This window comes from Molothrus aeneus, chromosome 2 (genome assembly GCF_037042795.1).
Source record: "Molothrus aeneus isolate 106 chromosome 2, BPBGC_Maene_1.0, whole genome shotgun sequence".
In the NCBI taxonomy this organism is placed as follows: Eukaryota; Metazoa; Chordata; class Aves; order Passeriformes; family Icteridae; genus Molothrus; species Molothrus aeneus.
The window spans coordinates 50,192,176-50,220,017 of NC_089647.1; the positions used below are offsets into that span (position 1 = coordinate 50,192,176).

The 27,842-nt window shown below is 38.1% G+C and overlaps 1 protein-coding gene across 1 annotated transcript; it reads right to left on the reverse strand.

Moving 5' to 3' along the window:
- On the reverse strand, positions 1-27,842 carry CCDC169 (coiled-coil domain containing 169). The gene is made up of 8 exons (XM_066571061.1): positions 27,766-27,842; positions 21,681-21,763; positions 21,075-21,185; positions 20,938-20,978; positions 7,506-7,604; positions 7,252-7,305; positions 3,852-3,928; positions 1-530 (listed from the first exon to the last, which is right to left on the reverse strand). The coding sequence occupies exons 1-8, from the start codon at positions 27,840-27,842 to the stop codon at positions 428-430; spliced, it is 645 nt and encodes a 214-aa protein (XP_066427158.1). The 3' UTR covers positions 1-427.

Consider the following 27,842-nt stretch of genomic DNA (forward strand, 5'->3'; position numbering starts at 1 on the left):
AGAAAGTGGTAGTCAACATGGGATCTGTGGCAAGCCAGCTTTTAAAAAAAGTTATATTTAGACAACACTCCAGGTTATCTCGTCTTGGATTGAGAGGTCAAAAATGCTAGAGGCTTGTTTGTTTTCCATGGCTGCATAGTTCAAGGATCTACATGGTGTATAAGACATTAAATATTCTCCAAGTTTTCCAACATCCTCAGAATCACTGATGTGAAGCAGAATGGAAAGGGTCAGAAGTGACCAGTGCAAAGAGGCAACTAGAAGAGCAATTCCATTAGGCAGAGGAACACTTAGACGAGGGCAGCCAAGAAGACATTGGGGTCTGGCATTGCAATAAGCCACAAATAAGTTTATTTTCAATTTAGAAACTTTCAGCCAAATTAAATTTTTTAAAAAGTGACTGGAAGTTCTTGGCATTAATATTAAATCAGTGCTTTAGCTGTGGAAGCTGGTTCACTCCTACAGTCTTTTTAATTGATCGTTTTTGAGGATTAACCATCTTCGGGTTTCCTGGAACACTCTGTCTTCCTCTGAAATAAAATGGGTGAAGTTAGTCAGCAAATGTCATATTGCCTGTATGTTTTAACAGCTAAAAATGTGCATGCTTTCTATATTTGCATATCTGATTACTACTGTGAATTAATAAACCTGAGAAAGGAAAAAACAAATATATTTCTAGGTTCGCAGGTTAGCAGAGAATCTAATTATTCTGCAAATGCAATCTTCATCTCATGATTCCTGTTACCTAAGTGATGTCATTTGGAGAACATGAACAGAATACTAAATATTGGCACTAGGAGAGTGATAACTGGCTACAGAGACATTTTCATCAGTTAAAGAATTCCCACCAGAAAAGGGGAAAACACTTCCTGTAGATGCAGTTACAGTTCTCTGCAGGTATTCCACTCTGGAAAGCCAGGCTCTTGAACCCATGATCACCAGAAATGCCTGCAGGGGATGCTGCCAGCAGACTTTTGAAGTGGTACTCATCACGGATACATACACCATCTACATAAAACCAGCTAGAGCTTCATCTTGATCTTCTAAGAAATCTGTGGGAATGTAAAGAAACCTCCAGGGAAAGAATGATGCTTTCTCAGTCTAGAATGGTCATTCTCCTGAATAAGAAGCCTGCCTTTCTGCTCCTACACAATGTCCCTTTGCTTCTTTTCCTGTTCATTACTGCAGAGGAAAGTCAGTACTTTACATACTAACAACAATATACAGAGCTTCAGTGTCTTTCTCAAGCAAAGACATTTTGAAGGAAAATATATCACAACATCACACTGTTATATTTGTCATGATACCCAGATATGTGATAGAAGTGATGGTATCTGTGCAAGTTTCAGACTTGTGGGGAAAGAGGGAACAAAGTCAAACCTAGAGCTCACTAGTCTTCTTGGGATTGAACACGTTTTGTTCCAGCTCTTGCAAGCAGTCTTGGTCTTGGAGGGAGAAATGTGCCCATACAGATACAGAGGTACTTCTACTCAGAGTTGGAAGATCACAATCCAAGGCCCCAGTGTGCTTGATAATCAATTATTCAAATTCAAATCAGTTGATTGCTCAAAATCAATTGATTAAACTGTAGATCACTTTACAGCTGAATGTAGCAGAAAATGCCTGTGTGAAATTCTGCAGGCAGCAAAACCTCTTCCACTCAAAACCAGCTAGACTCACAGACTTAGAAGCCAGGTAATTGTAGCAGTGCAGTGTTGAAATTCAGCTAATAAGCCCCAGCATAAATCTCAGTGTAACAGCAGGGGTCAGAATGACAATAAATTGGCTGCTCAAATTGCATCAGAGATATGAGCCATCAAGACATCCCTGCTCTTCCCAGCTGTCAGCTAGCCTATCTTCTTGTCCTGTAATAACCTCAAAAAGGACCTCTGCTGAACTTGCTTCTGTTTTGGATGGCAAGGAACTGAATGCATCAACAATTAGTTGCTGGAACTCTGGATCCTGAGAATTTTCAATTTTCTGTGCTGACAGGCACTGATCTCTATACCATCTCACACATTTAATCCCAACCTTAGGAAAAAAAAGCAAAGAATCGACATTCGTGCTCACAACTACTACACAAATATGTTTTCAGTGTTCGTCTAATACACAGGTTGGGCTTTCTGTACCTGTTCCTATAGTTAAAACAATCATTAGGCAGTTTCTTAGTATGGTTTGAATTCCAATGCAGGTATTTCGTAAAAGGGCAACAAAGGTGAGATAAGAACTCTAGACAGAAAATGTTCAAATTACTCTCAAGAACATGCACATCTTCTCTTATTTTAATAAAATTATTTCTCATTAATGTCAGCTTGAACAAACAACCCCCAGGCTATAAACCAAAACATAATTAAAAAGGAATAATATAACAATGGCTATAGTCACCTTGTGATGTTCATGAGGTGCATACTTATATTCTAGTATTTTCTTAAAACACAAACTATGCCAAATCCCCACTCTTACATTCATGTTGCCAGCAAACATTGAAGTTTGTCCTGAAAGTTCTAAGTCACTGGCTATAACAGTCAATCATCTGAAAACTAGGCTCTTATATTCTAAGGACAATTTAAAGGATGAAAAATTATCTTCATGTGTTTAAAGAACATTGAAAAGTAAAAAAAAGTCCTCTTAGGGAAAATGGATTGAAACAGAATATTTTGTTATACCATACATCTTCTGAGACCAGCAGGTAGAGGACACTTTATTTTGTTTTACACTTTATTTTCTTTTGTTTGATATAAAGAAAATTACAAAAACACACTGTAATATAACAGTAGGGTAAGTAATGGTCTGCTAAAATAGATTGTAAAAAACCCCACCATGATCACAGATCAGTGCTAAGCCTCAGCAAACCTCCGTATCTGGCTGATGATATTTAATCTTACTGCAGAGGCAGTGAATCCTCCTGGTTCTAGCTTTCTGACCTTCTCCATAGGAACCATGTTAAATATCACTGAGGTCAAAAGTGATACAGTGGCATATGGGGCACTTCAAACCCACACAGTGCTTTTTATGTATTGAGAAACTTCAGTTATAGAACTGAATTCATATTGTACTGCATAAATTCATATTCTACTAATATACTCTCCAGGAACATGAAGATCCACTATTCCAATTTATGAAATCCTGTGATTCTGTGCTTATACAGAATGAAAGGAAAAGGCTGGTAAGCAAATAGGTCAACACAATATCATGTTTATAATTTACTCATTACATTTTTAGATTATTCCAATATATATTGTGTATGCTCATTTTAATAATATAGGTAAGTGGGTTTGTGGAAGAGTATTCACTGTGAGACACTAAATACATAGAAACCATACTATCTTAGGAAGTTTCCAAATATAAATTATTTGGGAGAGTTTCAAAATTAAGTATTATATCTGCTTGCTTCCACACTTTTGTAAGAATCTGTTTATGGCCACTGGAGGCAGGTGACTGGGTCCAACAAATTTTTCATATATGCTCCCTATATTCTTCACACTTTATATTCTTAACATATTCAATTCAGTTAAAAAATATATCTCCTCAAATATCAAGCTTACCCACAAGTATTGCAATCAGAAATTAATTTTATTTCTATGTATCTCAGAGCAGGTGGACTTTTTCAAATTTGTATTTCTAAACCATATAACTAAACAGAAGTCTCTTAACAATGATTTAAATATATCTATTTTCAACATTTGCGATAAATAAAATTGATGAAAAGCAATATGAAAAAATATGTTGAATAATACTTTGTCAGTGGGCTTATGCCACATATATTTAACATGAACAGAAAGTTGCATTGTTCAAAACAGTACTTAGCAACAAATAATCAACCAGTAAACAGGAATATAAAGGAAATTTACCTCAGTATCTGTTTTTCTCCCTTGCCAGTCAGAGCATCTGTTTTTTTCCTTTCAAAAATTTTCGGTTTAGCTGAGGTCTGCAATAATAGCCAAATTTTTACAATACAAGTTAAATCCTAACCCCAATCACAGTTACAGACGTAAATGGGATTTGCACGGATTTACTTTATTGAAGGCAAGAAATTTTTATAATTGAGGAACTCCAGTATTAAAGACAATGGCTAGTTTAATTTATCATATTATCATATCTGAGCAGATGTGATTCTGTGACACACGAGGGAACAGCAATGCCAAGGTTGCCTTCACTGTTTTTGTAATTTATATGAATACAGAGTGCCTGTATATATGATTATTATCCATAGCACTGTTTTTGCTGGTACGGTTTACTCCAGGCCTATCCCAAGTAAAATTAGCCATTGCTGTACAAGCAGCTTTCCAGCTGTAGCTATCTATAATCTTGGGCCTTTTCTGAAAAGAAATCCCAGTCAAAAGTCAGATGCCACTCTGCTTGCAACAGTTTGTGGCAAAAATCTGGCCTGAAAGAATGGCCTTTATAAAGAACCACTATAGCTCTTCTTTGCTTTGCTCTCAAACCAATTTCTGAACACCAGCAGAGAGTGCCTTTGACATCTGTGGACTCCAAATTCTAAACCAATGCTTTGCCAGACTAAAAACAAAACAAAAAAAGCAAACAAGAATACACCAGAAACCATTGCCTCTAGCATGAGCTTTCAAGATTGTGTAATTTTTTATTTCTTTTAAAACTATCATTTAAAACTGACTGCATCCTTATGGGCCAGATAAGACAAACATCAAAAGCACTCAGAAGATAAATATATTCTGTAAATAAATTTTAAAAAAAAGGCAGAAATGCACTCAGTAATAAAAAGGTAAATAAAATAAATGGCTTCTCAGAAACATCTTTGTCTTCTGCTTCTGCCGCAGGCTTCAGGAGGAATCCAAAACAAAGCAGGAAAAACCTGCTGGCTTTTCACCACCTGGTATTTTTTAATACCTACCAGTAAAAAACTTCTATTCTATGATTTTTTTTTCTTACTGTCAGCTATAAAAAAAATTACAAACATAATGAGATAAAACAAAGGCTTAGAAGAACACTCTATCTATTCACTGTCAATAAGAGAGTGTCACTAGGATACACTGTTGTCACAGGACAGCAATACCTTGTGGTATATTTACTGTGCAAGGTAAGGAAATTGTTAGCCTATGGGTAAATCCTGCTAACTCAACAGCAGCCAATATTACTGTGCAATATTACTCTAGAATATTGATATTTTAGTACAGTTGGAAGAGTCTGTACTGAATGTACATCTACTTCTGCCTCTATTGTTAAAGTGGACTGTTATAAGAGAAGGCAGATTTTAACACATACAGATTTTAACATATACAGATTTTAAAATAATATAAAAGTTAAATCAAAGTCATGGCAGAAAAATACCTGAAGGGAACACATAAACCACTGATCCTTTTGAAATCAACAGTAAACCACAGAATCATAGTTGGAATCCCAAGTTGGAAGGGACTCATAAAGATCATCAATTCCAGCTTCCTGCTCCTCACAGGACTACCTAAAATTAAAGAATGTCATCCAGTTGCTCCTTGAAATCTTAGTGCTATGACCATTTCCCTGGGGACTGTGATGCAGTGATTGACCACCTTTTCAATGAAGACCCTTTTCCTTATGTTCAATCTGCACTTCCCCTGATGCAGCTTCATTCCCTTTCCTCATGTGCTATCATTGGTCACCAGGGAGAGGAGATCAGCACCTTCCCCTCCTCTGCCCCCCTGGAGGAAGGTGTAGTGTGGGGTGAGGTCACTGCTCAGCAATGTGGTCACCCCTCCGCCTTCTCTCATCCCAGCTGAACCAACCAAGTGACCTCAGCTGCTTCTCATGAATCTTGCCCTTGAGGCCAGACCACACTGCTAACCCTCCCTGGGACACACGCACGTAGTTGGATACCCTTCTTAGATTGAGGTGCTCAAAACTGCACACAGCACCTGGGATGTGGGGGTGACTGCCCTGCTCAGATCAGCAATGTTTAATCTAAACTACTCACACTCTGCTTAGAGCTCAGGAGGATGGACAGAAAAGTCCCCAGGGAAATGAATTTCATCTTGACCTAAAACAGATGTGATACTTTGCACATGATTCTTTCTTCATGGATTACAGAGGATTCCTCTACAACTACTTTAGAATGGCTATTTGATGTTTAGAGAACTAAAGATAGGAATATTAATCTGAGGATGACTATTTTGCCTCATATGATACTGAAATCATGAGAGTAAATAGTTAACGGCTGAAAATATAATGTACTAACTACCTTGAGTGTTGATGGCAAAATTCTAGATCCCAGTGCCTCACTAAGCCACATGCCAATGCATATACCTCACTTCAAATGGTGTCTCACGCATATTTAAGTGTTTTTATAGGGAGCTGAACATAGGCACTTCTCTTGCTAGCATGTTCAGTAATAAAATCTGCTTTTATTTCCTTTCTTCCTCCAGAAGTTCTCAGTTTTATGGCTAATGTAAAAATATTAACTGTTATCATGAGCATTTCCCAGGCTTTTTCTTGGTTTCATGCTGGAAAGTTCATTTAAGCAATTCTTTTAGATTTCCCAAAGTAGCAATGAACCATGTAAGGGAATCAGTTGCCTACTGTGCAAACACATGCTAATTACAGGCTTTTACCCCAGTTAGCTATGAAAGGGACTCGGTGGCAGCAATTCTTGAATATCACACTAAGCTATTACTTTTACATTATTTAGGAATTTAGAGCTTTCCTAGAATAATAAGTACTATAAATCTTTACAGATTTCTTTACAGGTTTCTCCAGTTTGTAGTATTAAATTTCATGTATTACATAATTTGCATCAATAAAATTTAACCTGTGATTTCACCAAAGCAAGGTGTTTTATCCCTGCTTTATAAAGTTAACGGAAATATATGCTGTATTTAATTCTGAACTGGTTGGATAGTTTATCTTTAAAAGAAAAAAGGAGACAGATGAAAAGGAGGAATTACTACTTAAGGTGGCTGTCACTACTGCTGACAATTTGCTTCTGTTCTGTTCAACTGCACAGCAGTCTTGTGACTAATGGATGGCCAAGCATCAGAAAATTGCTTCAGTTTTCTCAGTTATGGGCACTTTACTATGCTAGGGAACACTGAAACTCCAATCGATACAAAAGCAAAAAAAGTATTTAAAATAAATAAACTGTATGATCTTTCAATTTATGGCTCTTAAATTTTTTGAAAATCAGCTTTTGTAAGGTATTTGGTACACAAATGAAGTAATAAAACACGCCGATCTAATGGCATTACAGATACTGTTTTTATATTAAGAAAGCACTAAAGTTACTGAGTCACACATGTTTCTTACCTGTAAGATCTCTGAGAGGTACAAGCGCCGCTCATCATTAACTTTGTGGTAAGCCTACAGTTAAAATGAGATATAGGCTCATCATTAAGAACAAATTTTAAAATCTGAATCATACAGAAGATTCAGATATACAGCAGAGCCTTTTTTTAGTGACACATTTTTTTGGAACTGTTCTATTGTGTGTTCCACACACAATCTGTTTGCCACACAACATAGCAGCTTTTACAGTCTAGAGGGATAGAGTGATTACAAACCTTTGCTTCTTGTTCCAGTCTAAGTTCATAGTCCTTTAGCTGGTTCTGGAGAATTTTCTTCTCTTCTTCTAGCTGTTTAAGAACCTCCTTTAAGGAACCCTGTGATTATGGTAAATAAAACATCTATTTCCATTCTCTATAAAGATGACATCACCATAGTCCTTATTCTTCAAGCATTATGATGTTTGTCATTCTCTTTGGTTCCTGTGCATATTTTGTTTTCATGGTTCTAGCTGGCACACTGCAGAGGCAAAAGCAATTAACCACATGCTCCAGCTACCAGCTATGCATTACACATTTCCACTGTGTTAAAATGACATAGGAACATATTCCATGCTGCTGCTCCTTGGCATCTTAAGCAAATTCACCTTGTGGTAACCAGTCAGAATTGCTCCTTTGCTCTAAGCAAAATTCCCTCTGATGGCTCTTTTTTAGTAGGAAGAAGTTTTCACATCTTACCAGGACATCCATTTTCAAACTGCTTTCTGAGAGAGCTGCTGAGCTGGTTGAAGAACCACATGGGACATCAAAGGTAAGTCATACCAATTTGGCTAGAAAGCAATACTTTGTGGGGTGTGCAGCCATCTACATTGTCTACAATAGGAATGAGTAACACCAGTAGAGTCCATTTTTGGTTACTGGCACTGGCCAAATCTTTGCTTGTTGTGTAATGGAATTAAAACACACACCCACACTTGGGAGGACCCAAGCAGGTTCTCTTCTACTACTAATACAGAGAATTGCTTTTCATAATCCCACTCATAATTTGATCCATTCCATCCAGTAGAGACATAATTATATGAGTTTTGTCCTCCAAATTCAGGAACACTGTATTACAATAAAGAGGAATTTGGGCAAACATACCAGGAGGCCTGTGTGGATAAACAAGTAGCTCCTGAACAAATTCAAACACACAAAGGAAGCCTAGAGGAAGCCTAGAGAAAGCCTAGAGAGCTTTGAGGAAGCCTAGAAACGTAGACTGGTAGTCTGGGAGGAATACAGGGATTGTTTGAACAGTCAGGGATCAGTTTAGGAAAGCTACAGCCCTGACAGAATTAAACACAGCCAGGGATGTCAAGGGCAACAAGTAAAGCTTCTATAGGTATGTTAGTGATAATAGAATGTCTAGGGAGAATGCATCCTTTCCAGAGAATGGCTTGAGAGCAGTCTTTAGAAGGAGGACTTGGGATGTTGGTAGATCTTGGCATGATCTGGCAATGTGGCTTGCAGTCCAGAAAGCCAACAGTTTCCTGGGCTGTATCACAAGTGGTGAACAGGCTGAGGGAAGTGATTTCCCTCCTCTGCTCTGCTCTCTTGAGACCCCACCTGGAGTACTCCATCCAACTCTGGGGTTCCCAAGATAAGGATCTGGACTTGTTGCAGCAGAGAAGGACCAAAGAAGGACCACAAAAATCACAGGGCTGGAGCACCTCTCCTATGAAGACAGGCTGAGATATTTGGGGTTGTTCAGTCTGGACAAGAGAAGGCTCTGGGGAGACCTTACAGCACCTTCCAGTACCTGAAGAGGGCCTACAAGAGAGCCAGAGAGGGACTTTTTACAAAGGTGCGGAGTGACAGGACAAGGGGTAATGGCTTTAAACTGCAAGAGGACAGGTTTAGATTAGCTATTAGGATGACATTTTTTACTGTGAGGGTGGTGAGGCACAGGTACAGGTTGCCCAGAGAAGTTGTGTATGCCCCATCTCTGGAGGTCTTCAGGGTTGGATGGGACTCTGAGGAAGACAATCTGGTGTAAGGTGTCCCTGTCCATGGCATGGGGGTTGGAATTAATAGGTCTTTAAGGTCCCTTCCAACCAAAACCATTCCATTATTCTATTATTATTCAAGGTTGGTTTACACGTGTTTGTTCTTGTACTTAAATGTGTTTTAAATAATTGTTCTTCTTTCTCCCTGCTGTTTCTCCCCAGCATGTATATACTGAAGACACGAGCATCTTTTTTCCACATTCATTTTATGAGGATGATTAAGCTGAATTTGTAGAAATTATCTTTCACACACTAGGCTGTCCTTTCATCCTAGTAATCCCTTTGTACACCAGGCTGGTGCTCAACCTTCTTATGGCTAGAGAACAGAACTGGCCTACATTATGCAGTACTCCAAAAGCCATCTCATTGCCTTGAACAATCAGTGATGCTTCTTTACCTATATAAATTTTAGGATAGCATTTTCCTTTTGCACAGCTGCACAATAATGGCTCACAGTCAACAAGGCATCAGCTAGAATACCTAGATGCTCCTCTGCACCTGTATCACTTCTCAATTCATAACATAATTTCTTTACTCTTTTCTAAATCCTTTGGCTTACACTATTAAATTTTACTCACATTTTTAATAATCTAGTCTTCACTGTCTTTCTTTTTCTAAACCACATCCAGATCCCAATTATATTATATAATTGGTTTCAGGAGAGAGATATCACAATCTAATTCTACTATCTGTATCAAGGTCATGCATTAAATATTAAGGTTCATCTTAAACCTGGTCCTGGAAGACCTCTGCTTGTACTCTCCCAGCAGACTCCTTCACTAATCACTGCTATCATGTTCCATTTGCCAGCTCTTTACTCCTCTAACAAATCTATTCATTTTCATTTTCTCCAAATTAATCAGTCACTTCCCATGCGACATGATATCTTTATCAGAGGTCACAGTGAACAAGATTACTGTATTTATTGTGACAACAAATATATTGTTTTAACACAGAATGTCAACAGGTTTTCCCACCATGAGCCCCTTTTAATAAATCCATATTTCAATTTCATTTTACAACAACTATTCCTCTCTTTAAACAGAAAAATGTGCTTTTCTCCAGTGCACACAATGTTCACGTTTATTAGAACCACTTGCTATCATATCAGTGATGTGACAAGCCAGTTCTTCCAGAATCCTGAGATATGGATTACCCATTTGCCTCATTTCAAGCATATACAGCTCTTTGAGTTTTCCTTAGGATTTGGTTATTGTCATTTCTTCTTCCAAGCACTTGCTAACATTACCTATTTTTTCCTTTCCTGCATTTTATTGTTTCTGCCTTTACTTAAAACTTAGGCAATATGTACATGTTTAGTTTAAAGTGAATGAATTCATGAGCACTTAATCTGACAAGTTTTTTGACTGGCTTTTCTGCAATGTTCTGGTAGATCTTAAAAATATAAATAGCATTGCGTCTCTTTTATCTATTATTTTCTGATAAAATGTGTTAATTATCCATTGAGTTTTGTGTCTCATCATTATTAGCACTTCTTTTTAGTCTTTATTTACAAGTCTAGCATACAATACAATTTCTGTCAGTAGTCTAATAATATTACATTCAAATTCATCCATCGAATGATTATATTTATATATATATATATTTGACTGTATGGATTGAGTCTGAGGTAAGGGTATCTACATTTGAGTGTGCAAATGTGAACTGAACTCCTACTAAGAGTCAGAGTGAAGACAATCACTGATGTGCAGTGATTCACTCAGCTAAGCAGCTAAAGAGCTCAGCTCAGTTCCATTTGAATTGCTCTAGAGAGTCCAAGACATTCATGTGTGGCTGATATGACACATGGGTTACACAAGACACATCCTCCTGGAGCAGTAATGGGCTACTGTGCACTGAAACATCTTCAAAACTCTTTGCTTACACAATTATTCCACTGAAGATGCCAACTAAATAAATCTAGATACAAATCTCTTTACTTAGTTGACTATATTAATAAGACCTTAACTGACTACAGTAGGAATTAAAAGACCTAGTGAAGAGGTAGACAGCTACATATGGAAAAGCAAAGTATTTTTTTTATTACCATAAAAGAAAAATATTTAAGAGATTCATATAGTTCAATGTACATTTCAATATTATTTCCAAGTACTATTGTGACTAAACTTTGTTTTCCAACCCATTCTCAAGATTAGTTCATCCCAATAGCTGACGAAGAAAGAATCAACAACATTATTGTCAAAGTCTCTCATATCTGCTACATACCACATCTATCTCTGTTTTGTTCTTTCCTGGCAAGTGTGTACCTTTAATACTTGTTATCCCTTCATGGTTTTGATATCAATGCTATTACATTCCTGGACAGTCAGGTTCTTCCATTTGTTTGCTCAGGTCCCCTGTGTAAAATAAGTATCTGGTTTGGAATTTTTTTTTTCTATTTCTAACACAAGCACCTCCTTAGTCAAAATAGATGAATCCTTTCCTTTCTATACTGATTAATTGACCAATCCCTTAATAATAATTTATTTCTTCTCATGATCTTAATGCTTTGCCAGGCCTTTGTTTACCAGATTTTCCTGGTAAACACTGAAACAAGATAACAATTCTCCAAATATTTTTCCGTTCTTTTTTCCATGGGAATTTTTAATTTTTTCCCTTTTTATCATGCTAGTCTCAGATCCAGAAGGCCAGTATCAATATATGGTTTATTTCTCAGAGAGTTTATGAATGCTTGCTGCTGGTAAAAAAATTACATCTGCCTGTTTTAAGTCTCCAGTCTTTCCTAGCATCTGCAGATTATTGCAACTTTTATTCTTTCGCATAATTTTCTGCATAACATGTTACTTCTTGGTTCCAAATTTTATTTTTCATTTTAAAAATTCTGGGTTTCCTGAAGATTTCCCTAGGGAGAATTTCTATTACAATCAAGATTTTGCAGGATTATGGCGAAAGGCACAGTACTTTTAAAACATTGCAAGAGAGAATAACCCCTCCCATTGTTCAAAAGAAAAAAAAGAGATACAGAAGAGTTGTATCTTTGAGGAGTATTTTGCCCCTGATTCAACCATTATTAACTTTAATCTGTTACAACAGGCATACTGGAGACATGAAAAGAACTGAGGAGTAGTTGCAGGTTTTTTTCCTAATTAAAGCAGAAGTGCCTTGGATGCAGATAAAATCTTTGTCCAAATACAGAAGGGTCCTACAGTCAATTCAGGCAATGTTGGCCAATTCAAGGAGAAAAAGTAAGCTGCAGATTAAAGAGAAGATTTGGCTTAATTCCACTAGGGTCATGTGCTATTTCATTTCAAACATCAGTGTCTCTACAGAATTAAACAAGACAGAGAAGATCTCAGTACTGTTGAACTAGGAAACAATTTTTTTTTTCCTTCTTGACCTTAGTGCACATTAAAGATTATAACCACATGACAGAATATTTTGTACAAAATCTTTTGTACCACCTACTACATATTTTGTATCACCACAGTAAGCTCAAATACAGTAAATACAAAAGTTCATGCTGCTCTCCAGATTTGTTCCATGTAATTCCACAACACACTATTTATTTCTTTACTAGATTGTCTATCATTGTTATATAAGACAACAAGACTTGGTGTTGCAGCTGTTACTTACAACAGAGCAATTTGGTATCTCCTCAGTGATGGTACTCATCTAATTTCTTTGAGTTCTTTCACTTACAAAGTAAACTACTTTTAGATCTTTTTTCATTAGTCCTTTCAGAAGCACTGTCTATTTTTTGCTGCCAATGCAGCTGGTCCACTGCAGATGCCTGGGCATTCATTCAGCTCTGGAGCAAGGAAGGATGTTATCCAAATGCAAGCAAACAAACTGTGCACTACACTGCTTTTGATGAGCAAGCAGACGGAAATAGGTTGATAATGTGACTAAGAACACAGTTACCTCATAAATTGTAATAAACCTACCTCATAAATTGTAATAAACCCACGATTACAAATCCCTTGTGAAATAAGAAAGCTATAAAATATTCAAAATTTACAGACTGAGAAGTGAAGCCCAAAATCAAAGTAGGACTGGAGATGGAATTGCACTTCAGGCAGAATTTAACATCTTAGTGCTAATAAAGCAGTCTATGCAATGTCTTACGTTCTTCACATCTGCTTTTGTCAAATAACAGGGAGGCATCTGAGCTGTTGCTGTTGTGACTGCCCATTTGACCAAGCTGAATCAAGCTGCCTGGTTTGCTGCTGAAAGCCTTCATGGAGTATCAATACAAAGCTTTCCAGTCATCATCCCTCTAACAGGGTACAACCTGGCAAGGATGTTCTACTCATATTACCTGGGGAAGAAAGCCTCTTCTATCCAACAGCCTAAAATTCAACCCAGAAATAAAGTAGTTGAGTTACATTTTAGTCCTCTGCTTCCCCAAGACTTGAATTCTCATATCTCAGAGCCTGAGAATACCCTTGCCACCATCATACTTAACTAGTGCTGACACAGTTTTTGAAGCCAGGCTGTCAATGAGTCAGAAATACAAATATTTGCATGGAAGTAGATGGAAAAAGGGAAAAGGGCTGAAAGGTCATGTCTATTTCTGAAGCAAAGGCAGGATTTCAGGCACACTTCTTGGATTTTTCTTACCAACTTCCTATTGGTTTTCCATCTCTAATATGCAATCTGTTTGAATCCCAATCTAGCTGCATTTCTCACAGCTAATACCTATTAAATTTACTCAGCTAACCCAGCCTGAGAACTTCTATTCCTGCATCCATGAACCTAATTGATGACACAGAGCTCAGTATGGCAGTACTGAAGTTCTTGTGGAAATCTCATGACACAGATGTTCCTACTCAACTAAAAGACCTCTCCGAGTCCCCAAACACTACAGAATGCAATTTCAAAACCAGACACTAAGAAACTTTAAAGGACAAAACTTCATAGAGGTTCTAGAGGTCTACTTTAGCCAGGACTGATTGTAAGTTATCTCCCACTCCTACTTTCAAGGCAGTTATTGGGGAGCTAGCAGAGTCCTTGTTTATCTGCAGGTTTTAGCTGCTGTACATCAACACAAATCAAGAAGTGAGAAACAACAGCATATCAACTCAGCCAAATCATTAAGAGCTGGATTTGCCTTTCCTGAATTCTGTGGGAAGCATGCAGAAAGAAACCTCACCAAAACAGATTCAATTCTCTATGATCATGGTTGTATAATCAGCTTAGTACTTCATACTGTAAAACTACACAAAAGTTCACAGAAAACAGAACTTAAAGCATACAGTAACACCGACTTGTAGCAGAGTTGTTACATCATAAAAAAGACTGCAAACAAAGAAAAGACCAGTGATAGCTCAAGAGAACCAGAAGGAGCTTCTGAACTATGCAGATTTCCCCCAGAATGAAAAATTGTCCACAAAACTCCACGATGAACCAGTATGGTAAGTTCTGGAAAAGCTTTTTAGAAGTAGTTTAACTGAATCCTGATCTTTTTTTAAAGATAGATTCATTACAGGTTCTTCTACTAAGCTTTGAATAGTGGGACATTGTATGCCTGAAAAGAAGACATAAGCTGCCAAGGCATTTAACCTGAATTTAAGATCCTTAGTTTTCAATATATCATCTATGTCAAACCACTCTGAGCAAGCTGGTAAAAAGCTAAAAGACACACTGAGATTTTAAATGAATACTTCCTTTATAGAACAAAATTTTGTGGTGCTTAGCATGGTTCACTCTCAGAGCAAAGACACATTAATCTTGTGTCCAGCAATGACCAAGTCCAGAGTTTTACAAAGGGAACACCAATTCTCCAGTTTCTTTTTTCCCACCATTTTCTTTTCACTTGACTGAAGTTACACATTTGGCTTAATATTGCAAGAAAATGAAATTATATGGAAAGATAATGCAAGTGAATTTTAAGGCCACCCACAAAAGTTGCTCTCATTCTGGATTTTTCCTTGCCCTGCTCTCAGTGGCAACAGAGGTAACAATTTCTAACAATCATTTCACAACAGACAAGGTAAAAAATCCATGGCATCATCAAGCAGCTCAAACTTGTTTTCATCAGAGCCCTGCTCAGGCAGACTAATGATCCTTATGGCAATTTGCTTGATCTTTATTTTTTCTCCATGATTTAGAAAAAAAGCAATATATCTGTCAGTTTTCCTTAAAAAAAGCAACACAAGAAGCCTTTAACATATAATTTCAAACTCACTAGTAGCAAAACCAAATAATACATCTTTAGTTTTACTGAAATGGAAATGGATTTTAGATTGGTATCAATAAGTTCACGAGTCATACATCGCATAAAAAAATTATACCTCAAAATTATTTAGCCTAGCATATTTCTCCATGCAACATATACTTGGATCCTCTTAAAGCGTCAGCACAGGCGGGGAAAGGCTCCCAGCACTTGCCTAAATGCCAAGTGCCCCCTTGTGGTCAGCACCATCCTTAGATTCCAAACCAGACCCAGAGTGGAATTGCTTCAGTGTGCTGTACTAGTGCACAGGGGTGGGATGCTCACTCCCTAAATCTTTATTTCAGTGGTCTCTGCACAATGTTCACAGGGGTTACGCGCTGACTTGGGCAGGGGAAGTTAAAACGGAGACCTCCAGCGCTGTGGTTCAAATTGATAGAACAAGGAACTGAGGAATTCTTGAGGACAAATAGGAATGTCACTTGACTCCAAGATTTTTCGCTGATTGTTTTCTTTGAAACACAAAGTGATTTGAGTAAAACAATCTCCTGGTTTGAGCAAAGCCACCAGGAGGAACAATTAATGCCAACTTGACAAGGAAAAGAAAAAAGGTCTCTTGGAGGTATTTGAAGTATTTATTTGAAGGTCAAATGAAAGGAGTAGGAAGGGGAAGTCTGTGAGGAGGCAGGATAACAGCTTAGGGCAGTCAGACCAGAGACAGAACTTTCTCCAAAATACTTCCAAGTTTCATGAAAAGCTAGGATACTAGATTTCTTCTTTCCATAGAGCTACTCATGGCTTGACCCAGGAAGAGCAACAAGGATCATTTAAGAGTCACTTGCTGGAAGAATTGTCAACATTTCCTATGACATTATAAGTGCTGATGTTCCCTATAGGCAGTTATCAACACCTACTGAAATACAAAGTCTTCACTGCATGTTTTCAGAAACCCAAGGTTCCCTTCCTGTCATATTGCAATCACATATGTCTCCAGAGTGACATTGCCACACATTCTGCTTACAGTTTAAAACTGACAGCAAAAAACTCTGAGGTGCTTGTGTAAGGCTATCAGCTCTGTGGTCACTGTCCTTATAGAAAGGCAGCTTTGCATAGCAAGTATCTGGCCCTTAATGTCAGAATTTTCTCCTCTGTGGTGCTGGACATTCAGAAAAAAATGGTGATTTATCCCAGAAGCCCTGGTTCCTGGGCTAATCTTAACTAGAGCGTTGCTAAGGCAATGCTATCAGGAGTGTGCTCTTGTGAACTGATTTCGCAGTGTGCTTTTCAGTATTTGCATACTAAAGCTGCTATCTAGGGATTCGTTCCTGCACAAATGGTGAGAGAGAAAGGAATAGTTTCCTTTCTGCTTATATGGGAAATTATGCTTAGCAGAGAACGTGTATTTTACCAAAACTCATTTTATGAAAAAATGCAAACAAATGAAAGCAGCATGTTTAAAAGATGTAAGTAAAATTCACATCTTGTTATACTTTAGAGAGAATGTATTCCTTCTGTAATTATTTCTGAAGTACTATATGACATTTGTATTTTTTATTGGAACATAAAGGAAATTACTGACTAAACAGTTTTCACTGTCGGAACTCCTTTGTGCTTGTCACTTTTCTTTTTAATCTGCCCTCAGTACACAAAAAAAAAATATTTTCTAGACCCTGGCAGTAAGAATTTCTGTGTTCAAGGTATTGGTTCTGCATTTATTGCTACATGACATCTACATAATTTTTCTGAATCAAAAATAAAAAAAAAAGGATTATCTCATATCAGTATAAAGACTTCAGAATAATAACTGTATATATAAATGGTGTAGGGGTGTTTTTAATAGAAAGAAATTATCCTTCAGTTCAATTCTAATTCTAAAGCAAAAATAGTGCAAACCATCTGCAACAATTACTGCAATTTTTCAACACAGAAAATCCTCTGTGCTTCCTTGTTCATCACTCCAGAATTTGCATTTGTATTCTTCTCTTTCATTCAGGTTTTTATAGCTTGCTGACTGCCAGGTCCCTGATGACTGATATTTTTTTTTTTTTATTTTGCCTGAAGTGCTTGATATTAAGAAAATATTTTACTCTACCTATATCTAAAGAGGATGAATTACTCTATAGGCATGTTTTTCTCCCTCTATTCACTATAGTGGGATCTTAAATAACTAGCTTGAGTGAGCTAAATCTCTTTAGCAACTTTGAGATAACTCCTCTATTAAATACAACTGAAATTGTTTAATAAATTAAGAATTGTTAGAGGTCCTTCTAATAATGCTTGTTATAATTTTAAATTTCTTGGGAAGACAGGTTATAAGTACTTGAAAATAATATTTAATTTTCTAAATATGTTGCTCAAAACAAAATCTACTGAAAATCTACTGTCTACAATTGCCACGTTGTAGGAATTGTATCACCTTGCTGAAAGAACCCCTTTTCAATCTTTCCATAGAGCTTCACATAATCACAGAATCAACTTCAAGTCCAACCATGAACCCATTAGTGCCAAGTCTACCACTAATCCATGTTGCCAAGCATCACAATACTTGTCTTTTAAATACCTGCAGGGATGGTGACTCAACCATTTCCCTGGGCAACCTGTTCCAGTGCTTGACAAGCCTTTCAGTGAAGAAATCTTTCCTATGTAATACACTTAGGAAGAATATTTTCATATAGGAATATATTTCCTATTCATATGCAACTGCAAGTTGAAAGCTGACTATCACAGTGTACTTTTGATTTTACAGACACACGTGCCATGCTTTATATACCCACTCTCAGCATTTTCACTTTGAGCAAATGTATATTTATGACTGGCTGAAAACTCTTTGTTTTTCTACCACTCACATCTGCTCTTTATTCTCATCTGTGAAGAAGCTAAATATTCTTCCCTAATCTACTGAACAACCCTCAAAACCCCAAAAGAACTTTAACAAACCTAAATGCTTGAACACCACAAAAAATTATCTGTGTATTTTTACCAATGTTTTATCATCCAAAATTATATATATAAAAAGCAAAGCAGCTCTTCATTCTCCAAGAGTATCTGTAAATAAACACTTTTCTAATAGCTTCAGTTAAAAAAAAAACCTAAAACCAAAACAAAAAACAGCAAAGCCCACATAATACCTTACTATTTTTCTGTTCTTTCCATCTCCCAAAATCAAAACAAGAAAAGAAATTAAACATTTCATTAAATCCTTAAAGCACTTCCCTTTCTGATTAGCAAACAGGAGGATTTATTAACTCTAAGGTGGAAGAATTAAGTAAGGATTTGAAACTGTGTGGTCTAGCACATGGGCTCCAGACTTTCCCAGGCTTCACTGAGCCTAGGACTCCTCAAGCTTTTCTAGACTCCTTCTGGCAGGATGAACCTTTCAGTTGGGCTGGCATTCTTCCCTTTATGGAAACAGTAATCAAACCTCTGAGAACCGTGGCTCATTGGTGAGCAGGCAATGCAGTGCATAGCAGGGATTAGAAATGTACTGGGTTGGTGGGAAAGGGGATTATCCCTCGGGTAATGCCTCCTGGAGTGCCCGGCAAGGTGTAATTTGATTGGTTAGGAGAGTACTGGCAATTGGAGGGAAATAAATACTTGTGATACTGTAGCTATGCACGCCGGTCTGTGCTTTACAGGCTGACAGGAATAATATCATACAAAGCAGACTGCTGTAAATTTTCTAGATCAGTGTTCTGTCTTCGAGACTTTTCTTTGAACATAATCCCAGCTGTATTATCAGATGAACTTAGTGAAACAGGAAAGTGGGATGGGGAAGATTCTGTTCTCTTTTTAATTGGCTGCTAAAGAAAAAAAAAATCTTGCCGACCTACAAAGCACCATGGTCCTTAGGACAACACTAAAACTGGCAAAAATGCTGACTGTTTGAAAGCCTTGGATCAGATCAGAAAAAGCAGTTAATTATTCACATCCTGTTTACAGCAGATAATTATCCTTCCCACTAACAGAGCACGCAGCTTCCTCTAGGCTCACTAAACTTCCAACAATCTTCAGATTCTGAAGTACCAAAAAAGTCTGATGGTAACACTTCTTTAAGTATAGGCAACAGGAATAAAAATCACAACACTCCTGCTTCATAATGTTCATTATCACAATGTATTACAAGGCATTATCACATCTTTATCTACCTTCCCTACTTCTAAAAGTGGGTAAGGAGCAGAAAAGTTATCAAATATTTCAGCAGATGACAGGCTAAGGGAAAAGCAGTTCTGAATCTACAATTATTTTTTTACTTCATTTACTACCTTAGAAGACAAAATCACCATAACACTTGCTGGGTTTTTTTCCTTGGCATTTTCTCCTCAAGATTGCAGAAAAAATATTTTATGCTGTGTTGAAATAAAGGACATGAAGTATGAGTGCATTAAGGAATAAAATTTAAAAAATGAAAACAGATACTTCCTTCAGCGATGCAAAAATTTACTGTTAAATGAAAACTTTTCCTGTGACTATATCATGCAAAATGTTACTCCAAATACTTACTTAGGTTATCACAGTTAATCCAAAACAGGGATTACTGACTGATACAACAGAAGATTGTGTTTCCATGCAGAGGAGCCTCAAGAAGCTGCAGAAACAGGCAGAGAGGAATCATGTGGAGTTTAAATGCAGTCCTGCCCCTGGGGGAGAAATAAGGCACCAGTATATGCTGGAGCAGACTGACTGGGAAGCAGCCTGGGAGACGATGTCTTTGGGGTCCTGGTGAGCAAGGCAACCCCAAGTAATCAATGCACTCTTGCTGCAAGGGTGGCCTGTGGCTGCCTGGCTGCATTAGGAAGATGCTGCCAGCAGGTCAAGGGAGGTATTCCAACCCTTATCCTTAGCACTCGTGAGATTTAGTGGCAGTGCTGGGTCCAGTTCTTGACTCTTCAGTACAAGAATGATATGGACTTCTTGGAGCAAGTCCAACACAGGGCTATGAAGATGATTAAGAGACCAGAGCACCTGACAGATGAGGGAAGGCTGAGAGATCTGCAACTGTTCAGCCTGGGGACAAGAAGGCCCAGGGGTTCTTATCAATGTGTATAAATTTGTGATGGGAAGGAATGAAGAAGAAACAACCAGGCTCTTCTCAACAGTGCCCAGTGATAGGACAAGACTGAAACAGCTGGAACTCTATTTTGTCACAACTAAAGACACCTTTTATCGTGAGAGTGGTCAAAGACTAAATGATTCCATGAGGTTTAATGTTTTCCCATTTATTCATAGATCTAGTCCAGCTATTCCATCTCACAAGCTGTACTGCAGATTCAACTATAAAACCTTCACTCAGGAATAAATTTCACTACATAACTCTTCCCACCATCAGGTTTTATATACTTCCTACATAAGGATTTTACTCAATATTTTATAAGCAATTTCATATATGAAACAATAAAAACATAAGCAGAACTGATTGTTTTTTTCTTCTAGACCAGACTGCTGCTATTTTTTGTCATGAAAAAACAAAGACAATATGAGTTTTCCAACTAGACTGTGATTTGTTGTTAAGCCAACTAAATGTCACAGTACTTACCACAGGCATTTTATCAAAGGTGCGAACAAGGGACAGTTTATCTACAAATAAGCAGAAAATTGTGACCTGTTGATATAATTTCAACATCTCTAATCATCACTAATTTTACTGAAAAAGTTACGAATATCCCTTTCTACCTGCTGGATTTCCACGAATAAGCTCCACCTTATCTCGAAGAACATTAATTTGCCTTTCCAGCTGCTTGTTCCATTCTACTTGTGTCTCATATCTGGTTTTCCATTCATTATCTTAAAGAAAAAATACAGAATTATTATATTTCCAGATTAGTTCATGTCATTTTAAGCAAAAGCATTTTTAAATCTGTTTCTTTTAACTAACTGGAGACTGAGAAAGTCTTCACTTAGTAATCCTCATAATAAGCATCTTTGCATATAAAAGAGCTTGAAAATATAAATCAAGGGAAATTTTATATTTTTAATTCCCTTGATTTATATTTTGAAAATATAAATCAAGGGAATTTAGGCTTACTGTGGTCAGAATATTAACCAACTCTGTGAATTTATATTATTCATAGTTTCATTAATAATTAACAAAAAAAAGCTAGCATGGCCACACATAGTATTTCTTAATTTCACATCTGAAGCACCACAGTTATAATAGTCATGTTTGAAAAGCAAAAATTTAAATTTCTAAATAAAATCTGAGACCCTGTAGATCCTTCCTATAATAATTCTTTATCTGTGTTTCCCAATCAATTAGAAAGACTGTTGTAATTCACTTACCTTCATTTTCAGTACTGTTAAGACTTTTTTCTAGTTCTGTTACAGTGTTTCTCAGTTCAAATATTGAGCTTTCAAGCATCTGCCTGTGGTATTAAAAGAAGTCAATAAATTGCTACACAAGCCAATAAACGGCTCTTGTACTAGTCCTATTATTGAAATCAGAAAAAAATCAGATCAAATATATTTTCAGAAGATTGATTCAGAAGATTCAAATCTATTGGTCATTTCTATGTAGTTACATTATCTTGTCCATTCTTAAATGTATTGAAAAATGGTTACTACAGTGGTTATTGCAGTGTCTTTAAAACAATGAAGCATTTCTACTTTGCAAATAAAACTACTTCCACAAAAACCCAAGATTGACATTTCCTAAAATAAAATAATTTTCTAGCCATGCATCAGAATTAAAAAAAATGTAGAGGGGACGCTGACTCTAGATTTTCATCTAAAAGAAGATGCCCAATGAGTATGTTTTTTAAAACAAGAATGCCTGAAAGATGTACTATTTGAAATTCTGAATTAGTTCTTCATTTTGACTTACTGCTCAATGATTAATAGTCATTTCCTAAATTGCACCCATATTAAATTCAATCAAAACAAATGATGTTTTATGACTATCAGAAAAGAAAGTGAGTAATTAAAGTAAGATGAGTGTTTAAAAAAATACAGGACCTCAAGCCACCATTTTTAAGGAAAATATATTTTTGCCTATCCTGTATACTGGTCAGCCAGAAAGCTGAAAGGTATGATGAAAACCAGGCTCCTTCTGCCTTGGAAGGTATAATCAGAAGGAGAAGGTAGCAGGGGACTTTGACAAGAGCACAACCCACCTGGCATGCTTCAGACAAGGTGCTGGGTGACTTGCATCCTTCAAAGTGGCCAGATGGTAGTTCAGTGTCTTACAATGAACCCTATGATCTTGATCAAATCAAGAGCACATTACTGATAATTTATTGACCATATTCATGCTAACAGCCTGGTTCTCTGAGGAGATGTCTATGGAGAAAGGGTCCTGCCTGTGAGGTCTCAGGAAGTCAGACCCCACCAAGATAGGTGCAAGCAAAAAACACAATGCACAGAAATGCAGAGGCAGTCTGTAGTTTTGTCCTTTAAAGCTAAGTTTGAAAGGCCAACATTTCAAAAAAAATGGTTCTTGGGTACCTCAATTTTTCAGTGCCCAAATTAAGATATTCCAAAAGAACTGAGAACACAAACTCTACAAAGAAAGCCCTTTGGGAAATGCTTTACAATGCCAATATGATGACTGGTGTCTTTGAAACATTGAAGCCTAGCTCATTAAAACATGCAAGTGAGAAAATTATTAGGCTGTAATATTTGGGGGTGGAGGGGGTGTTTACAGGAGAGCTTCCATTGTCAACACGGATATTCATTTTCTGAACATGTCCACGAGAAACACTCTTCAAGAAATAATAATATAACCTCTGAGAAATCAAATCTCTGATGACAGAGATTGATTACTGAGAAACTGCATCACCTCTTGCACTCCTTGTGCTCACATTCAGTTGGTTTTGCACTCCTAGTGCACACAATCACTTCTTTTTCATAGCTTGAAACAACAGATTTCAACTGCAAGCTGCAGAAGCAAACCAACTGCTCACAGGGAGTTGAAAAGGTAAGCTTGGAATAAGGAGGGCTGAAGAGCTGAAATCACAAAGAAATATAAAGAAGAGTAATTCCAGGTAAGCCAAGTTTGTTTTCAGTGAAAGAGACACACTGGAGAACAGTAAGACAGATATCCTGAATGGCAGGGAGGAGGTGGGGCTTCCAAGCCCTCCTTGCTCCATTGCTCTTTTTGTCTTTACCAACACTAAACTAAGACAGGGGGCGCATTGGCAAAAAAATAACTGGTAACTTGCTAGAGACAAAAAGGATAGGGTGAAACCCAGTCAAAGATAGCCTTGAAGCATGACTCAAAAAGCTTTAGATGTAGGAAAACCAAAGGAAATCTGATTGCTGCTGCCTGTTTTCTCCCACTCCAAATAAAAGAGGCAGATGGCTGGGAAGAAGAAAGACAAAATCTTACTACATTGCTGCTATCATTTCAACACAAATAGATAAGGTTTCTGCAAAGCAGATTTCTATCAACTTCTCAGAGCTTGGAGAAGAGGAAATTATGATGACAGTGAGTGCTAAAATTGGAGTTTTTAAAAGGAAATAACACTGAAAATTAGAAACAGTCAAAGCTGTAACCAGACCTGAGCCGTATCAAAATGAAATTGTTTTCATTTTCAAAGAAATCTTAACTAAGTGCTCAGATGCAGAGGGAAAACACAGGAAGAATAAACTCTTTAAATCTAGTGTTTCCAGTTTTCAATTTCTGTTACCATTCCAAGACTAGATAAAACATTTCTTTCATTAGATTTTATTATTCTTTCTGCACCATTAACAAAACTAGAAGCCAAATTCCAATTATATTTTGTTCTGATGAATATATGTATGAAAATGGTAAATTATCAGGTGTCACGCTGTAATTGCTACACTGACAGAAAGTCTTTTTTCCATGTGGGAACAGAAACCAGTTTTTTAAAAAAATATAATTGTTAACAACATTTAATAGTCCAGTAGCACCCAGAATGCATCCAGGGTGAAACCACTCTATTTTAGGTAGTGTATATTCAGTAAAATGCAATCCCTGCCCAGATAGAGAAGGGATGTAGAAATAAATCACTTTGAGAGGCTTGGTAAGTATTGCTGGGGTTTAATGTTAATTTTGCATTTTTGGAGTTATTTCTAATTGTGATAGGAAGTGAAGGTCATGCCATGTATCTGTTAGTGTAAATTTAATGCAGCTGTGTATAGCTGGCTACCTGCCCAGAGACTTGGTCTTTGCTTAGAGGGACTGCATTGCACTTTTTACCTGCAACCCCACATAGACATAAATCGTTTATTCAAGACCTATTAATCTTCTCCATGTCAATGGACAATTTACAGTCATCACAGAAGAAAGCCTGTAAATCCTGAAACCTTACATTTAAGTTATCATGAGAACCTAACCACATCCTTGCATACTAAGCATAACAAAAAAGCTCTTGTGAAGAAAATGAGAAAAAAATATGCAGTTCAGTTAAGAAGGTGCTGATTGAAACTATAAAAGAGAAAAAAAAAAGCTAAATTTCTTTTTTAAGGCTTAAGGTGTTACTTTACTTGACAATGGCAGCCATTTAGGATGAAAACCATTTTCCTGCACGTTTTGCTACCCAGGTCTGGATATCTGGAACACACATCAGGCAAAAGGCTGCCTGAAGCGATTTTCTATAGTGAAGAGAAAACTCAGGAGAAAAGTCAGGAGAAGTTCAGGGCAAGTCATCAGCTCTAGGGCATCAGCTCTATAACATGGCAGATCTTTACTGAGCCCTGTAGAAGATAAAATGCACAGATGCCTTCAGAATCTAAGAACAGAGCAGAAACAATATTGCACAGTGCAGGGGCACCACATGGAAGAGCCTGCACAGTATTGAAAGCTCTGGACTCCTGACACTTGCAGTCAGCAGTGTGCTGGGAAAATGCTGCAGCTTTCCTGGCAAGGAAAGCCACAGGAAATGAAATCTCACAAGCTGAAGTAACATACAATTCCATCAGCATTACTAAGTAGCTGACATGCATGAATATATGTCTTTAAAACCTCTTTGTCTAATAGTGCACTGCAGTATTATATGCCTTCTCTCTCTCTCTCTCTCTCCCCCAGAAACATTTGCCATGACATTTCTCAATCAAAACGTACACTGAATCTTGATCACAACAACACAGAGTCAGATTTGAGCTGACTTTCATTACAGTCAGAAAAAAATTTGAAAGATTTCATAGTACTACATCCACAATCATCGAGAATCAGTAGGTACATTAGGAACATGCCCTTATGGACATGGATGATTCAATTTACTCTGTGAAGCAGAAATCTCTTCTTCATGACTGCTAAATGAGAGCGGTAGGTGGGCTGTTAGCAAACTGCCTAATTGGCACAACAATCATATATGCCAGTAAAAAGAACACAAGGGTGAGATGGCAGTGAAGGAATGCAGACATCTATCTGCAAGCCACTCATCCTCAGCTTGCTTTCTACCCAAGGGAGAGAAACTGGCACCTCCTAGGGTGTGAGTCATCTCCTGCTCGAACAGCCAGGCAAAGTAGGTCAGATGAATCACACCTTCAAAAAGCTATTCTGTATTCATTGACTACACATGCCACTGGTTTAGATGGAGATGTCTAACAAGCCTGGTCATTGGCAATTAAGCTGAATAAATAGCTCCTGGGAAACAGACAATAATAATGCTGTCGATTCGCACACAAAGAAAATAGTTTCACTTGGAGCTGAAAATCTTTTACTGCCACCACCATAAAGATTTTTATTGAACATATATTTTGCTTTTATCCATAAGTAAGTCACCACAACTCAACTTTTTACCTGATCATCATTAATGCCATGTGTCAGGTAAAAGAACTGGTGCATGCAGAGGATAACTGATCTACCTACCCTGAGGCACTACTAAGTCAGGAGATTTATTAAAGGTCATTTGCTTACACATTGGTGCAAGCATGTCCAAGCTACTTTTTGTGCCATTTTGAATACATAAAGTGCCATTTTGAATCTGTTAGTCCTGGGTTTTCCTCTTCCATTTATGAATGAATGTTTTATAAAGTCCACAACTGCAGGACTAGTTTGAAGAGGTCTGCAGCTCAGACACTGAAAGAAACATTGTTCAGGCAAAAAATCAGTATGAATAGAATGCTTGAAAACAGTATGTAAATGTAAATATCAAGGGTCTGAATTAAGGCAGCACAGGAGCTTCTGACATTTCCTGTTTCCATTTATTAACACTCAAAAGGCAATCATATTGTTCAACACAGGGAAAAATGTGTAGCTTCCTAAGCAAACTGGGGAAAAAACCAATCCCACCAGGCATGAGAATCAACAATTATCACAGCACTGAAACAACTGCTGCTTTAGCAAGGGGACTGCTAAAACACATCCTCATCCCTGCAAACTACATGCAGAAATGCCGTACCTTACTTAGAGGTCTCAGAAATATTTACCAACCCTAGAGACAAGTGAAATCCAGCTTTCCACTTTTACTCAACATTGTAGAAAGAAGTGTCCATAAAGGCACCTCATTCTCCATTTTATTTGTCTTCCCCCAGTGAGGCATGCACCCATGTAAAAGTCTTCTCTGTTTTTCCCCCCAAGTGGCTTCCCAGCCCAGTGTACTGTGCTCGTCTTGGACACATATAATTCTCTCCATAGTAGGTAACATGGGACTGTTTCAGATTTGTGATGAAAACTGTGTTGACAGCACAGTGATGTTTTGGTTACCATCTAGCATTGTTTACACCGGGTCAAGGCCTTTTCTGCTCCTCACCCCATGAGTGAGAGGGCTGGAGGTGCACAAGGAGTTGGGTGGAGACATGGCTGGGACAGCTGATCCTACTGACCAAAGCGATATCCTATACTAAATCATGTCACATTCAGAAAGAAAAACTAAGGTGTTGGGACTTGCTGGGGCTGCTTTGCCTCGGGAAAGGCATTGTCCCACTGGTGGTGAACACCTGGAGGTTTTTGCATCAATTGCTTTTCTTGGGTTTGTTTCCTTGTTGTTGTTGTTACTTTTTAGTTATTAATCTGCCTTGTCTCAACCCGCTAATTTTCCCTCTTTCACCGTTCCTTCCTCCTCTCCCCCATCCCACCCACTGGGGGGAGAGGGAGCGAGCGGCTGTGTGGTGCTGAGCTGCGTGCTGCGGTTAACCACGGCAGCCGGCCCTATCTTCCTTTTCGGCTGACATGATTTATCCCGCTTCTTCAGGCTCCCCGTGCCACTCGCATCACTCGGGCCAGCCCTTCCCGGCGCCCAGCAGAGCCAGCGGCACTCCCCGCATAGCCGGGCCGCGCTGAGGGGCTCCGGGCACACTGTGGGCCCAGCCCGCTCCCCTCGCCACGGAGACAGCCGCCATTTTGCCGCAGGGAGGCGGCGGGAGCGCCCCGCGGGCGGTGCTGCGGCGCCGCTCCCGGAGCCGCCGCCGAGCCCGGCCTCGCCGCTGTGCCCGGCCTCGCCGCGACCCCCGCCGGACTCACTGCTTCCGCCTCTCCCGCCCCAACTCCAGCGCCAAGCGCTCCGGCTCTGCCATCCGCCGGCCGCCGCCTTCCCCCAT

Bases quoted from the DNA above. Each gene is read 5' to 3' on its own strand.
- CCDC169 (XM_066571061.1), bottom strand. From the start codon at position 27,842: ATGGGGGAAGGCGGCGGCCGGCGGATGGCAGAGCCGGAGCGCTTGGCG. The intron at 21,186-21,680 runs GTAAGTGAATTA...TTTTTCTTTAAG, and splicing joins TAACAGTACTGAAAATGAAG to ATAATGAATGGAAAACCAGA. The intron at 7,306-7,505 runs GTTTGTAATCAC...TTTTAACTGTAG, and splicing joins GACTGGAACAAGAAGCAAAG to GCTTACCACAAAGTTAATGA.